Consider the following 17,416-nt stretch of genomic DNA (forward strand, 5'->3'; position numbering starts at 1 on the left):
ACATAATGTTAAGTATTTATGGTTCCAGTCAAATTAGTTAGAATAGCCAAAAGTAGCCTTCCATCTCCTGCCTTCAGCTCTCTTTATAAATTGTCCCCATGCCCAAAATATTCTCCTATCTTCCTTCTCATAGAAAATTTAGTTTTCTTCAAAGCTTGGTTCATGTGCCATCATCCATCATAAGGGTTTAGTAAAAACTTTATCCCTTGTCTTTCAGTAAACATCCCTATACTTCCCCTTCAACATAAAAGCAATTAGATTCCATGTAAGAAGTAAAATAAATTAATTTCTTTCATGAAGACAATTCTATTTAATAAATTACTCCTTCCAAATCCCCAGCATAAAGTAACCTCAGAAGCCCAACCAGTTCATTTCTTGTCAGCTACACTGCTTTGTTTTGTATTCCTCAATGTCATGGTGCCAGCTTCACTCCCACTTTCAGTTACCTTTTATGTGTTGTCTTCCTGTTAGATGTATCCTTTTGAGGTCAAGGTTGTCTTTATTTGTGTCTAGGATACTTGGCATTGTTTCAGGCACATAGGTGTTTAATTTTTATTATATGACACTTCCTCATATTATAAAGTTATTAAAATGTTTATCGGAACACAATCAAATTAGTTGATGAGGCCCTTAATTCTGTTTCTTGTCAGCTAACCAGTTTGGATATACCATTTTTGATATAATTTTAGAAAGAAATCATCTGCGTATGTTCAGCTTCCATTTTGTTTATTCCTGTTTGAAAACAGATTAGAGAAGCTTGATTTCACAAAGACAAGTTATTATAATTAAATTTTCACAAAAATAAGTTGCTATAAATGGAATTAAGGTACATTTAGTAAGAATGGGATATGTTTCTTTAGTAGTACACCAAAGATTTTGTAACGTCACTGATTGGAAATCAGTTTCTGCTCATTACAAAGAAAATTAGCTCATCCTTCACTGAGTCTTTATCCTTATTTTTCCAGCTAAGTATGGAAAGGGTTTTGTATCTAAAGCTTATTCATATGATTTTAGTTAGTAGAGAATTATCCCTTCCATAGTCTCTTCCAAAACATTTAGGTGTACTGTAATAAATCTTTCCTCATTCTACCCTCTTCTCTCTCCATTGCACAATTTCTTTTTTAACGGTGACTTTTGTAGTATTTCAATAAGTTAATATAATTATGTTCTAAATATTTCCCATACAAAGAACAGAGCTTGTCCCCTTGACAATCATTGGAAACCCCTAGCCCAAATGAAGCCTTTTCTGATCCTTCTGGTTGTTTATATGCTATCTCCTTTCAATATCATGTATATTATCTATTTACTTATTGTAAACTCAACACTTTTGTCAGTATCCCCAATGACTTCCACATAGTAAGTATTTCAAAAATGCTTATTGGATTGGATTGCCCTGCTTTTCATGATGATAATTACATCTTTCTGCAGACTGACCCCTTTATAGACCTCTTTAAGTTATCTTTAAAATATCAGAGAATTTAAGTGACGAAAATATTAAGCCAAAAGAATCAGAATTTGATTCTTGTGAAGAGAAGAACCATTGTTCTGACTGTTCATGGACACTAAGTCACAGAGTTGAAATACTTTGTCAATCCAATAGTTTACTAAGACTTCTTTTGCGTTGCATTATGTTTACATAATCTAAATGGATTAAAATAAGTTAATTTAGAAATCTGGTCACTATTTACATTGCTTCTATGGGAAATTGTGTTCATTACTATTTTATAAATGAATTTTTGGAGCAAAACCTTTTTGTAAGTTAGGAACTGACTCTATGGAATCAGCAAGGGAGGTAGCTATAGAGATGAACCTGCTCAATCAGGAGATCATTATATACTTCAGCATGGATACTTGTATGAGGATGTATTCTGATGGAAGTGGATTTCTTCAACAAAGAGAAGATCTATTCAGTTCCAGTTGATCAATGATGGACAGAAGCAGCTACACCCATTGAAGGAACACTGGGAAATGAGTGTGAACTGTTTGCATTTTTGTTTTTCTTCCCAGGTTATTTTTACCTTCTGAATCCAATTCTTCCTGTTCAATAAGAGAACTGTTCGGTTATGCACACATATATTGATCTAGGATATATTGTAACATATTTAACATGTATAAGACTGCTTGCCATCTAGGGGAGTGGGTGGAGGAAAGGAAGGGTAAAGCCGGAACAGAAGTGAGTACAAGGGATAATGTTGTAAAAAAAATTACCCAGGCATATGTTCTGTCAACAAAAAGTTAAAATTAAAAAAAGAGAGAGTGATGAACCTGCTCAGCCTTATCAGATATTGTTTTTAGCTAGACTATACACCCTTTTCTCTAAAAGGCAAATTTTTCTCCCAGCTTTTCCCGTTTTCACTACTAAAAGGTATCTTATTTACTTTATTATTAAATGAATCAAAATGTCCCTTTTTGAGAGATCATGGTGTTCTTGATTGTTTTTAGTGAAGAAGGCCTATGCTTCTGCCTAGCAAAGATACTAAAGAATGTGAAATGAAGGTTATTATAGCAGAAATGCTTTCAAATGGCTTTTGAAATAGTAGTGGAAAAGGAAAGGGTAAGATTCCAAAATAGAAGTCTAGGATGTTGAGTCTCATATTCTATTTTTAGAAGTTAGGTTTCAAAGAAAAGAAGACAAAATTCTTCAAGTTCATCTAGAATCCTTAGATGTTTTTAAATTAGAACTTTGATATTTAATAACAGCTACCCCCAAAGGGAATGTTGTGAAGATGAAATGATATAGTGCATGCCAAATATTTTTCATACCTTTAAAATGATATAGAAATGCAAGTCATTTTTAAATCAGTAATATTTTAATTTTCCACATTGAACTGTCATGATCATTTAGTGAAGTCTTAAAGTCTGATATTAAATAAAACTTCAACAGAAAATGGGAACAGGAAAAGATAAAGGAGCAATTTCCATTTCTTTTTAACTAATATAATATAATATAATATAATATTTATAATATATTTATATATTATAATATATATTAAATATATATTTAATATATATTATAATATATAAATATATTATAAATATTATATTATATTATATTATATTAGTTAAAAAGAAATGGAAATTGCTCCTTTATCTTTTCCTGTTCCCATTTTCTGTTGAAGTTTTATTTAATATCAGACTTTAAGACTTCACTAAATGATCATGACAGTTCAATGTGGAAAATTAAAATATTACTGATTTAAGTATCATGGTATTGGGTGGTGGGTGCCAAAAAGGAGACAGAATTATCAATTGACATAGTAAAATTACTTTAGCACCCTTTTGTTTTCTTCTTACTTAAGGTAAAGCTGTTTTCCTGGCTCGAGATAAGCATCACTTGGCTGATCTAAGCCATCTTATTCGTCATGAAGCTCCATACCTATTCCAGAAGTATGTAAAGGAATCCCATGGCCGGGATGTACGTGTCATTGTGGTGGGAGGCCGTGTAGTAGGCACTATGCTGCGCTGTTCAACGGATGGAAGAATGCAAAGCAACTGCTCGCTAGGTATAAATTGTAATATTATCATATAAGTGGATAGTTTAGTTGTTCCAGTGTGCACTTATTTAAAGCAAATAAGTTTTTTTTATTTCATAAATTATAAATAATAGTGCTATACACCTATATAGAACAATATAATGTAGTAGAGAATAGGACAGGGGTCCTCAAATTATGGCTCGCGGCCCAGATGTGGCAGCTGAGGACGATTATCCTTCTCACCCAGGGCTATGAAGTTTCTTTATTTAAAGGCCCACAAAACAAAGTTTTTGTTTTTACTATAGTCCGGCCCTTCAACAGTCTGAGGGACAGTGAACTGGCCCACTATTTAAAAGGTCTGAGACCCCTGCAATAGGATATAGATTCTGAGGATTTAGATATTAAGTCAAGGATTGAACTTAAGTCCTCAGAATCCCTATAGTCTATGTGTTCTTAAACAAGTTATTCATTCCCATTGAGTCTCAGTTTCTTCATTTTATGAGTAAGGGGGATTCCCTTACTAGATGATTCCCACAATTTTTTTTGCAGCTATAGATTCTAGAATCTACAATCTAAATATGAAGATGGTACTATAAACCTGTTGTTAAATAGGGTGTATATTTCACATTGTTTTTGGAACACTAGAAAGAAATATTCTCTGAACTATTGATTTTCCATTTCCAGTTTGTAAATAGTATCATGACTATTAGTGGAGTTGACAAGGATGTTTTTTAGTTTCCCCTCCTTAGTTCTAATCTCCTACACCTTTGCAGGGTCCCCAAAACCCCATGCTGTGTTGTGGTTTGATAGGCAGAAGGAAGAGTGAGGGGTGGCAGAAGTAGTTCCTTCATTAGAAGCTTTACAGCTGTAGCCTTCCTTAATCAATAGCATTTGGGGGAAAGGCATTTTTTCACCCTATTATTTTTGTGCTTTGTATATAACGAATACATTGCTTACTTAAAAATATAGGATATATACCTCAAAGAGACCCTAGAGATCATATCATCAAAAACCTTTATTTTTTACAAATCAGGTTATTGGGTTCCAGAGGGGTGCCACAGTGTATCCAAGTTTACACAGGCAGTGTAATGCTAAATTGGGATTTGAACTCAGTTCCTCAGGTACCATATAGATCTGCTAATGTGTATGTAAATTATTCTCAAGTAGACAGTGTCCATTTTTAATGTCAATACTATTATGTTCAAAACTACTATCTTCAAATACTATTATGTGCAAAAAAAATACAGTATTAAAATTAGATTGTAAGCTCCTGAAGACAGAGACTGGGTTTTTTGTCTCTTTTTGTATCCCCAGCACTAAGCATAATGCTTATCTTGTAGTAGGTATTTCATAAATGTTTATTGACTTACTGGATGATTCATCTCAGAGTCAGGAAGACCTAAGATCACATTTTGACTATGACATATACTTGCTGTGTGGGACTCTGAACAATCATTGAATCTCTCAATGCCTGTGCAGTTCTCTGAAACTATCAGTTCCAAAGCAGCAGCTGATCTGTATTGGTAGAAAGAATTTCCTCAAAGTGAGATAATCACATCAATAAAATCACAGCTCTGGCCATAAATTTAAATTCTAGATGAAAACTATATTTGTGAACATTATATATGTATAACCTAGGTTAAGATTTGCTTGGAATAAGATCATAGGCTTTAGATATGGAAGTCACCTTAGTGGTTATTTAGCTCAGCCTCCTTATTTTATAGATGAGGAAATTGACTATCAAATTTAATTTTTTTCAATTAACAAAAATTTTTTTCTAATTCATACCTTCCTCCCATCCATTAATAAAATAGAAAAACAAAAACAGTACTTATATAACAAATATGCATAGTCAAGTGAAATTAATTTTTTCACTTGGCTGATCATTTTCATATATCCAAAATATATATTCTAATTCTATACTGAGTCCATCATCAGTCCTCTGAAATTGTGATTATTCATTATGTGGATCACTTTTATAGCCTTTCAAAGTTGTTTGTCTTTACAAATTTATGTTATTATATAAATTATAATTAATTAATATATAAATTCTTCTGATTCTACTCATTTCACTCTGCATCAATTCATATAAATAAATTCACAAAGTTCAGGGTACTCTGAATTTGTCCTTGAAAACAGTTCTTTTATATTAAATTTTCTATTGAGTTCAGGTTTGGTTGATAGAAAGTCTTGAAAATCTGCAAGTTTATTGGATGTCTATTTTTTTTTTCATTCAATATTAATGGATAATTTTGCTGAATATGATGTTTTTGACTGTAGGCCTAGTTCTGATTGCTGGTAGAAATCATTCCAGGACTTTGGTCTTTTATTGTGATTGCTACGTCCTGTACAATTGTAGCTCCAGAGTTTGAATTGTTTTTTCTTGTTTCTTGCAAAATTTTTTCTTTGATCTGGGGTTTTTAAAATTTTGGCCAAAATTGAATAATTATTTTCCACAAAGGATCTCTTTGAGGTGGTGATCAGAGGATTTTTTTTTTCTATTTTTGCTTTTTTCTGATGTTCTATCACTCTGGAATAATTTTCTTGGATTATTTCTTGCACTGTTTTATCAAGGTTCTTCTTTTGGTCACAGCTTTCAGGTAGTCTGATAATTCTCATATTTTTTCCTGTTCTCCATCTCTGTTGTTTTTCTTATGTTTTACATTTTGTTCTATTGTTTTTATTCTTTATTACCTGTTTTGTTATTTTTTTGGTCTCATAGCTTCACTAGCTTTCCCTTGCCCAATTGTAATTTTCAGAGAATTATTTTCATCTTTGAGACTCTTATCTTCTTTTCTAGTTAGTTAACTTTTTTTTTCAATAATCTTGTTTTTCTTGGATGGTTTTTAATTTCTTTCTTTTTTTCTTCTTTCTTCCTTTCCTTCTTTATTTATTTTTAGTTCTTCCTCAAATTTTTAGAAAATTTGATTTCTAAATAACTTTTTGAACTTCTATAAATTGTCTTTGAGTAGGGAATCATTTAATATTACTCTTTGAGGTAGAAAAAACTTTTTTTTTACTTCAGTGTCCTTTGAAAATGAACCCTGGTCTTCCCTATTCTCATAGTAAGTCTATATATGATTGGGTTCTTTGCTGATTCATATTTTTTTAATTAGGAGTATTAATGTAAGCTCCTAATCATGGGATGTGGAGATGGTATCTTTAGATTCACCTCAGCTCTCCTCTTTGACCTGAAGCCCCTAAGCAAGAGCTCCACCCTCCAGAAAGTGCCCAAAGTCAGCAGTGTCCTTGTCCTACTGCCTCTGTACTTCTGGTATGCTGGGTCCTTCCTGCTCAGGGTCATGCCTTTGCAGCACAGCTGGGTCTGGCATTCCCAATCAAGCAAGATTCCCTCAGTCTTCCCTGATTCAGACATGCAGTCCAGAAGGTAAAAGTTTCTGTGGTTCCTGCTGAGGCTCTGACCAAACCCATCTCATCCCAGGGGTTCCCACTTGATATTTCTGGGAGCTAGCTCAGAGGTGTTTGCACTTGACATTGGTAAATCTCAGGCCTGGGGTCTTTGTTCAGGTTTGAAATTTGCCAAACCTACTCCATCTTCCCAGAATCATCCTCATACCATCTTTATCCTAGGCTACTGCAGTAATCTTCTATTTTGTTTCATGTCTTTTCTCCTCTTCAATCCATATTTTATACAGCTGCCAAATTGATAAAGTCAGTTTCTGTTTTCTGTAAATTAACATTATACACCTTTGCCTTGGGTAATGGTTTCTGAAAGAAATCTGAATTCCAAAAAATCCTGTTAACTTTACTGTGCTCTCTCTCTACACTCTTGTCCATTGGCTTGGATTTCTGCTGCATCCCACCCACCCCCACCAAAAAACAAAACAAAACCCTTCAAGTGAAAGCAGAACTGTCACATGGAGAGACTGGTGCTGTCAGATCACAGGCAGGGGAAGAGAGACCTATGTTCCTGTTCTATGTGTCTGTCTTTACTCTGTCCATATTAGGTACTGTATGTCTATCTGGCCCTGTCTGACCCCGAGTCTCATGTGTTGCTTTTTCTTTCCTGTGTCTGTTTATGTCTGAGCCCCACATGTCTTCTCCCATGTTTTCTCATGGTTCCAGCCAGGCCCCAGGCCCCCTTGTTTTTCACCTCCAACTCCTGCTTTTGTATCCCTGGTCTTCACATATAGTCCCCTCAAACTATATCCTGGTCTCTTCACTCCATGGACATAGAGTTCCTTTCCTTCCTGCCACCTTCTTTCTCTCCCTCCTGTTCCCATGTCCACAACCAAATTCATATTACATAAAAATCACTTTACGTAGAAGTTACCAAATGGTTTACTTGCAGAAAGCAAGAACATCTATATTCTAAAATTAGTTTTGTCCTTGTCATTCCCCTAATTGAGAAGCTTCAGTGCCTTTCTGTTATGTCACCAAGATAAACAAAAACTTTTTTTTGGTTTAGTTTTTAAAACACCACATAATTTGTTTCTAGCTTTGGTCAAAATGTTATTTTGCCTTGGAACACTTCTTATTCCAGCCAAAATGGCTTACTTATTCTTCCCCATACATGACTTTCCATTTCTGAGGCAGCTAGATAATGTAGTGGCTCGTGTTAGAAAGTTCTGACTTCAAATCCATCCTTAAGATACTTACTAGATAGAGCTATAACAGCGCTGCCTCCTGGGGTGGTTGTAAAAATCACATGAAATCATTATAAAGTGTTTAACATATAGTAAACATTACATAAATTATTTATATCATAGTACTTGTGTGAACAAAAGCATAGATATTTTCGCAATCCAACCAAGTCATTAAGTATTAACTTCCTAAGTGGTAAAAGGAAAGGCTTAAATAGAACACATTGTGGCTTTTGAGGACTTCACATCTTAGTTCTAAAAAATTGGGTTGGGGATCATTCATGAATAAAGAGGTTGAATTTAGGACCCACTTTTATGTCTCTAGAAGATAGAAAATGGGCGGCGAGGTGGTGCAGTAGATAGAGAGCATGGACCCCCGGAGTCAGGAGGACCTGTGTTCAACTACAACCTCAGACAGTTGACATACTAGCTGTGTAACCCTGGGCAAGTCACTTTTTAAAAAATGTAGAAAGGAGGCTAGAACCCATTTGAATTTACTTAGGGGAGTCTAAGAAGACTAGTCACATCAAGAAACGTAGAGGTTTTGTGTGTAATCTGTTAACCTTGAGAAAATGCAATCATGTTTATAGATATCCCTGTGGCTTTTCCTTTCTTAGGTGGTGTGGGAATGATGTGCTCGCTGAGTGAACAAGGAAAACAGCTTGCCATTCAGGTGTCAAACATCTTGGGGATGGATGTGTGTGGCATTGACCTACTGATGAAAGATGACGGCTCGTTCTGCGTCTGCGAGGCCAATGCAAATGTAGGTTTCATCGCCTTTGATAAGGCTTGTAATCTAGACGTAGCTGGTATGATAGCGGACTATGCCACCTCCCTTCTGCCCCCTGGCCGGCTCACACGGCGCATGTCCCTGCTCTCCGTGGTGTCCACGGCCAGCGAGACTAGTGAGCCAGAGCTGGGCCCCCCAGCCAGCACTGCTGTCGACAACATGAGCGCAAGCTCCAGCTCTGTCGACAGCGACCCTGAAACCACGGAGAGGGAGCTACTCACCAAGCTCCCAGGGGGCCTGTTCAACATGAACCAGCTGCTAGCCAATGAAATCAAACTCCTGGTGGAGTGACTCCACCTGTAAATAATTAACGAACAAAGCCCTTGTAAATCTTTCTCTCTCTCTCTTTTTTTTTCCTTTTTTTCCTTCCTTTTTTGAAACCAACTTGCAATGCTGTTTATGAGAGAAGCTCAGGGAGCTGGAGGGGAAACTGAGCCAGGTTAGATAAGAGAACAAAGAGAGAAAAGGAAAAACTTATGTTTTTCAGTCACTGCTATCCTCCATTTTTTAATACTGCAGAACCATTAAATGGAATTTTACTACATGAATTAACAAGGCAGAAAAGTGGATAAGGTCTATAGTTCAAGTAGATAATTCTTTCACTGTTACTACTTTTAAAATAATCTTCAAAATGAATGTATTTTAGGGCCAGAAAAAAGGGGATGTAAAATTCTTGCACGATCCCTTATATTTTTTGCATTTGGAAAGTCAGTATTTTATTGAAGATCGTAATTCCCCTCTCAAGATCATTTATTAGAAACAGGTCAGAGAAAACATCTAAAATTAAAGAAACCTTTTAATATACAAAACTAAATTTCTGCCATTTCTGTATCGAACTCTTATGTCCAAATGTCTTTACAAATCTTCTAGAACCATTTTAGCATGGATGCTTCACATTTTATGGCTGCATTTTGTTTTTCATATTAGATGGGAGGGGAAGATAGATGTGATCTGTGAAAACATTTCTTAATGACAGAAGTAGCATGTTTGCATAATGGAAGATAGATGAACAGCGTTGCAATGTTTGGTGTACAAAGTAACATTTAATCGAATGTGGAAAAACTTACACTAGTTTAAAAATATGTGCATTGCCTTGTATTTGTTAGTGTTTTAGTCTTTTGGAAGATATATACTATGTTAATGTTGCATTTTTTTAATACATGCTAGTCCAATATTCCCTGCTCTATGCCTGCATCTTTAACAATGGCCAAAGTGAAGAAAACACTACCTTTTGTTAACAAGACACTGAATTGAAGCCTGTGCATCTTTATTATCCTTTTTTCCTTTCCTTTTTCCCCTTTGTTTTGTCTTTTCAGTGGTGGTTGGGCATATTAAGGTGAGGATAGAGGATAGAAAAACAATTTATATTTGGGGAAATTAGCTTTAAGCTCTTGAATGCATTTTGATGCCAGTATTTTGTATTCTCATTCATATTTTAGAAAGTGGGAGGGTGTGTGTGTGTGTGTGTGTGTGTGTGTGTGTGTGTGTGTGTGTGTTTGACATGGGGGAGTGACTAGTGGGGTTTATGATTTTTTTTTACATTGACTTTAAGTAAGATAAAAGAACAGATAAAGTCAATGGGATCTAAAGGGAAGTATGTAGTTTTTGACTTCAAGGAACAGAACATAAGTTGTTTTAAGAACTAGACTTCACCAAGGGGGTTGGGGGAAAGTAACTACTTGAAGCCACCATGTGGAATAGATACTTCCCAGGTCTGTGTGTGTATGTTATTTTGTGTTAGTTTATTTCTTTTATTAGTTATTAACTTTTCCGGATATGTTTATTCAAGGCCTCATGTTTCTTTGTTCACACTCTTGGCCAGGAATTTTCCCTTCTACTCATGGGGTTTGGGGGGGAAGGGTGGAGGGAAGAAGAAAAATGAAGACAGCAGCATTGGGTTAGTTATAATTGGGTCCATTATAACATCAGCTTTCCCTAGTATTTTTTTCCCTTGCCCACTAAATCTGTAAAGCCCTGAAACTTAAAGAGGTGTCAGCACACATAAACACACACATACACAAACAACAACAACAATAATGAACTGGGATAAAGGTATCCCAAAGAGGTGTTGGAGTATGTATGAGAAAAATGGAAATGCTGCCAATCTCCACAGGATTCTTAAAAGAGCAAGTACCATCTCCCCTACAACCCTCTACAGTTTTTCTTTGAGCCACTTCTTTGCTTCTCCAGTGCTGTTTACCTTCATGTGGATCTTAACCATAATTTCGTGGATACTACTAGAGAGACTTCATGGCAATAAAAAGAAAGATCAGTATTAACCTGTTGTAACAGAGGTTTGATCATGCTTATTTGTATAGGATTTTTTTTTTTCATTTTAAGAAGGAATGTAACAAAAATGGATTTTAAATAGAATTAAATTATATTAAAATTCAGTAGGTTAATTGTTGATAAATAGAATGGTAAATGCCAGTATCTGACTTCATACTAGAAAGTACTATATTTAGGAGGAGTTTGTTAAACTTACAATACTCTAAATCACATTCAAATAATTTGACTTATAGGGAGAATACTCAGTGTATATCTTCATACACTTGTGAACCATAAACAGAAAATGATCACATAATCAGATGATACTCTAATTGAATTCTGTTATTTTGATGGTTCCAGTACATTGTTTGGTCAAGTTAAAAAAAAAAAAATCAAGAAAGGAGGAAGTATGTGCTTAGTTGCATTTACCAGAAATATTTTCATGTCAAGAACATCTCTATATGACAGATACACTTGGAGAGAGAGTGTGTGTGTGTGTGTGTCTGTGTGTGTGTGTGTGTGTCTGTGTGTGTTTGTACACACAGATATGTACAAGTAACATTTTTTTTTCCCTTTGACAATAAAGGGAAAGAACCATAGGGTTTGTGGTATTGGAAAGGGAGGGAATAGGGGAAATTAATTTAATGTCACTTGTACTTACACATTCATAGCAAGTCATCCACATGCCAAGTAAAACGGGATATCTGAAGTCATTCCATCACTAGTTTATTCATACTTTGATAAATTATTTTTATAAAATCACACTGTTTTAAACTTTAGATTCACCAACCTTGTTATGGTTTGGAAGTTCACATATTAGAATGAAAACAACAGTAAAACCTAGCTATTTTTCCTCTATTCCTTCATTAAATAGAGGTAAGAGAAAAGTTAAGTCTTCCTAAAAGAGCTAAGTGAGACTTTTGCAAGTATTTATGTTTAAGTTTCAATTAAGTTTATTTTTGTATTTGTAATACCTTTTGTATAAACTTCATTACTGTTTGGAGAGGTAGAAATGTATCTGTCAATATGTGTAACTATAATCATGTCAAAGTTTGAATTGTTTGTATAGCTTTGTAGCTTGTCACACTTGTACTTTTTTAATACTGTATTTTTTTTAAATTATTTTCTGGATCGTTTCTTCATCTTGCACATGATGGAAGTTGGACTATATACATGCACACATACTATGGACGATTCCATTTTATTTTTTTCCCCATTTAAAAAAATTTTTTGATATTCACAAGCTGCTTAGTCATTTCTGCTGGCTTTTCCTTCACCCAACTTTGAAATCTTTGTGTGCATGCTATCTGCTCAAGAAACAGCTTTGGAACATTTGAGTCTTTGGGGAAAAAAATCCAGAGACATGCTTTCATCCAGCACTCCATCAGACTTTGAGAAGGCATCGTGTGAAATCACTGACTTTCCAAATCAACTCCCCTACTCTTCCCAGTGAAAAAAAAAAGGAAAAAAAAAGGGTAAACAAAGAGTTGTTTTACTCACTTAAGAGTAAAACCCCAGTTTTGGGCTATGGGAGGGCTTAGGGAGACTGTAAAATCAAATCTCGTGTTACATTATTTTTTTCCTGGCTCACTCTTTTTGAGAAGGTTTATGGGCTATGTGGCTGGTGAGACACGATCCCCTCCTCCCTAAGGAAATGTAGGTGCTCAGACAGGTAACCTCTGCTGCTACTGTTTTTTATTTTATTTAAAATTTGTTTTCATTGTTCTAGGATTTTAAGAAGTAATATATTGCAGGATTTATAACCAGATTCACTCCTTTTTCTTTCTTTCTTTTTAAAAAATAAATGTTTTATTTAAAGTATGTTAAGCGTCTTTGAAGCTTGGATTTTGGAGTGTCTCAGTAGTAGACAAAAATCTGCTGTTGGAATCTCCTAGTCCTCTTCCAGATTTGACTTGAAATGCTTTTAATTTTGTTTTGGGCTTTTTTGTGTGGTATTTTATTTCTTTTACCAAAGTCCTGTTGGTATACTGTTTTTGGGGAGGGTGCCTAACTTTAGTGTTAAACTTTCTTATATTAATGAAAACTTGGCTTTTTATTTCTTTAATGTTTTATTTTTTTGTTTTTTGTTTTGTTTTTAAAGAAACATTCTAACTGTTTCCACTGTTACTGTTCTTTGCCAGCCTTTTCCGGAGCCAAAAAAAAAAAAAAACCCAGAGAAAAAAATTTCCTCCTTCCCCCTTCCTGATGATGAGTGAGAAGTTTTGAGAACTTTCGGGGTCAATGCCTTTTTAAACTTCCCTTCCCCCAATAATGCAGCTCGTATAATGGTAAATGCAGCAGCCTGGATCCATGCAGAGCCCCAGCCTGCTAGCAGGTAATTTGACTCTTTCTGTTTGCTTCTGATCACCAGTCTTGTTTTCTAACTTGCTCTTTCCCCTCCCTCTCTTCTTCCCTTTCCCATTTTGTTTTAAGAAATAATTTTGGTTTATTGAGACTCTGACTCTGATTTAGGGAAAAATTGCATAAACATACTTATAAAATCGTTTACTTAATTTTCCCATTTGGATGAGCTTTAGAACTGGTTGGGATGAGCACATAACATTCTTGGGGGAGGCTGTTTAGAGGCATAGATATATTTCTATTCTTTGCATATGTGTCTGTATTTGGGTATTTTAGAATGTGGGAGGGGATTTTTTGGCTTTGTTTTTGTTTTGGGTTTGTTTGTTTCTTCCATTGTGCTACTCTGGCTTAAGCTTTTACAGGGGTTGGTGTTCCAAGTACACAGTGAGCTCACAGTATAAAGACATCAATTAAGAGTTGACAGGTATGGAAAACTAGTTTTGAAAAGGTAAAATTAGGAATTAGGCTAAATGTTACACTTTTTACCATAGCATTTAGCTAGTCTTTATAGCACTTTGATTTTTATGACATGATTATAAAGCTTAGAAGGAATATTGAGACATAGAAAGTTAATAGAAAGTAACTAGTTACAAAGTAATTTAAAGACTAATCTTCCAGTACCAAGCACTTATATGGCACTCCTGTTAACAAAGAAAAAATTATAATTTCGTATCTTCAAATGATCTGATAAAGCTAAAAGATGAAAAATCACAGTTTGGGGGGGAGGTAGCTTGGGGAAGTTGGGAATGGATGGGACAAGGGAATATAGTGGTTAAGAAGTTTGACTTAGTATATGCTTTTTGGTAAGAGGCAAATTCTTAAGTTCAGTTAGACCATTCCCTAGTTTAATGAGTTGCATTTATCCCCCTCCCATTCTTCTTTTTAAGCTAAATTTGATGAGCCTTGTATCACATAACTAACTGCTTTTCAAGATTTTTTCCTACATGATTTCGCCTTACCCCACAACCAATGAGGCATCTGTAAAGAAAAATGTCATTTAGCCCTGCCTCTGTATCTTATTACACATGTGAAAAGTTAATCCTTTGCTTCACCTTCCTCATATAAAATAGAAGTCATTCCTACTAAGAATTGTGAGGCTTTGTTATATCTTTCTTAGTTCACTGAAATTCTTAAATGAAGGAATGCCAAGTTACAGATACTAGGCTTCTTGTAGTATCATGAAGTGCCTTAAGAAGGAATGAGCATAAAGGACCATGGTCTGTAGCTGATTGTGATAGCCAGCAGCTGATAATATGGAATAGATACCCTTAAGGGGCATAGAGAGATATTTTCATAAACTTTCTATTCTCTGTCCCATTTTAATGACCCAGGTACATTTGGTAGGTGTTGTGGCAATTTAAAAGGCCTTGGAGACATTATTTTCAAGTAGATTCCTCCATACTTTTAATATACATTTGGTAGAGTTGATCTAGATATGATAATTAAACCTGCTGGCTACCATTGAGATTTGAGATGAGGGATGGGGTGTGGGTGGTCAAAATGTTGTTTTAGATTCCAGTCAGAGATACTTCCCTGTGCCCCACTTCTCAGAAGCACAGCAGGCCTCTTGAAAGCAGCCATGGGAATGGCGAAGCCCTGATGTCACCAACTCTTCTGCTCAGGCTCACCCTGCATACTGAGGTCAAAGGATGGGGGTAGAGAATTGGGAAATAAATGACGAGGAAAATGGACCATCATTTTACTCCATCTGTTAAACTAACTAGAGTTCACTGCTTTAGAAGAGTATTAGTCTTAAATACTGGCAGATCAGCTTCTTTTTTTGTTTGTTTGTTTTTGTTGGGGAGACAGTATTAAGAGAGGGGAAAAGGGAAAAATTATCCTTAATGACCCATCATTTGGTTATTGAATTAAATACCTTTATAGCTAGCATGACAGTGACAATAATAATGCTCCTATGTGGTGATGGGAACTTTTTTAAAGACTTGTTAAAACTTTTTCTTATCTTTTTTTTTACACATGTATTCTTTTTCCTTTTCATTCTGGGGTGTGTGTGTGTGTGTGAGTGAGAGAGAGAGAGAGAGAGAGAGAGAGAGAGAGAGAGAGAGAGAGAGAGAGAGAGAGAGAGAGAGAGAGATCATTTGGGGAAATGTCTTAATTTTCTCTAGCAAAAAACAATGTTGTCGAATTTCTAAATAATTAGCTGTTTCAAAATAAATCATTACATTGCATATATAGGTGTCTCATTTCAAATATAGCTGGGGGGTTACATGTTTATGTTTGTGATTTTAAGTAGTCTAAAACATTGAAAAATCAGGAAGACATTAGCTCCAGTTTTCTAGAAAATTTAATAAAAATTAAATTGCTACTCATTCTACTATTATTTTGATGATCTCTAAAGTGCAATTTTACGAGGTTTTGGAACCACCAAATTCAGGTTTTAAAAGTATGTGGATCTAAAGTGAATTTTGATATAGTTCTTAGTAGTGGAATCAGGAAAGTAACCAATTATTTTAAAAAAGATGGGAAATATCTCTTAGATTTTGATTGTTGAATGACTTGAGCATTTCTTCTCATTTTGAAATTTTACCAGTGTAACATCAGTTTTTCTTAAAAGTTAACCATAACCTTACTGTGTGTGATATGTAGTAGCAAGAGACCATAAAAATATTAGGAAGACACAAACACGGTATGTTGGACAAAGGAACCCTGTTTGGTTAATGATCTGATACTGAACAGAACCTCTTCTATATACCCTTCTGGTGCAGCAGAGTAATAAACTGGTAGGTGGCTGCAGTGGAAGAAGGACTTCTTCAGACTGGTGACCTGAAAATTCCGCAGAGGGGGAAGTGGAACATGAAATAGATGATGGAAACAAAGGGGAAAGAGGATGGAAGAGTAATTAAGGCTCCTGGGATTGACACACTGGGTGGTAAGTCTTTTCCTAGTTTTTGGCTCTTAATCAGAGTAAAATTATTAGTCTCTTAGAAGAATTGCATAAGAGAATTGTATGTGTATATATACTTAAATATACACACATACAAAATTCAGTCAATATGTAACTAAAACTTTTTTAGCCAGTGTAGTTTCACTCTTTAAAATGAACAGACTAAGAAAAAGAACCCTAAAGCAGCAACATTGTGAAATGGAATCAGGGCTACATTTGGAATCAAGAGTATTTGGATTCCAAATCAAACTTTACATTTATTCCCCTTGTGACTTTCACCTATACTTTCTGGGATTTCTGTTGTCTTACCTAGAATGAGTAGTTTAAACCAAATGTTACCTAAGGTTCCTTCCATTCCTAAATCTGTGGTCAAATGGGCAATAAATCTCTTGACTATGCTTGTACAAATCAACATATTTAATTGCTGGAATGCAGTATCCTATTTGGTACCTATCTAGATTTTTAAAAATCTAGGTAAAGGACAAACTAGAGTTTTCAAATAATAAAAGGGTTGCCTTAGTTCATCTTTACCTTCCTCCCTCCTGCCCTTGTTATTGTTGGGGATGGTTGAGAACAGATTCAGGAAAGGAATAATTATTAATTTCTTTTGAGATTATATTATGTAAATTTAAGTTAGAAAGAAGTGAAAGTGACAAAGTGAATGAATTAAGCTTTTTAAAAATACTTTATGAAAAAATGTGCTACCTTTAATAAATTAGACTAAAAAGGAATCTATCTATCCTTCTTTCTCTCCCCACTTAGTATTTCTAATCCTGTGACTCAGCCTCTCTGTGTGTCTACTCTATGTATACTCTCAAATTGAAGTATGTATTAACTGATAACAAAGAATTGTGCTAAAATAATAACCTCCATTCCCTCTTCCTCTTTTTAAAAAACTGTCCATTTGGGTCAGAGGGAAATTTTTAGGCTATAAGGAAGAAAAGAGAACGGAGAAAAAGCTATCTGTCCTTGGAACAATCGGGGTACACAGAAGTATACAGAGATAGAAAAGCAA

General features: G+C 35.0%; 1 protein-coding gene across 3 annotated transcripts in view; it reads left to right on the forward strand.

Annotated features, from left to right (window-relative positions):
- The window catches only part of RIMKLB (ribosomal modification protein rimK like family member B), a 101,116-nt gene that overhangs the window by 79,947 nt on the left and 3,753 nt on the right, over positions 1-17,416 (forward strand). For all 3 annotated transcript variants that reach the window (XM_031938321.1, XM_031938323.1, XM_031938322.1), the window contains exons 5-7: positions 3,300-3,503; positions 8,695-13,470; positions 16,223-16,386. In XM_031938321.1, coding sequence (XP_031794181.1) covers positions 3,300-3,503; positions 8,695-9,158 — 668 coding nt within the window. In that variant the 3' untranslated portion in view covers positions 9,159-13,470; positions 16,223-16,386. The remainder of the gene's footprint in view (positions 1-3,299; positions 3,504-8,694; positions 13,471-16,222; positions 16,387-17,416) is intronic.

Source organism: Sarcophilus harrisii, chromosome 5 (assembly GCF_902635505.1).
Source record: "Sarcophilus harrisii chromosome 5, mSarHar1.11, whole genome shotgun sequence".
NCBI classification, from domain to species: Eukaryota; Metazoa; Chordata; class Mammalia; order Dasyuromorphia; family Dasyuridae; genus Sarcophilus; species Sarcophilus harrisii.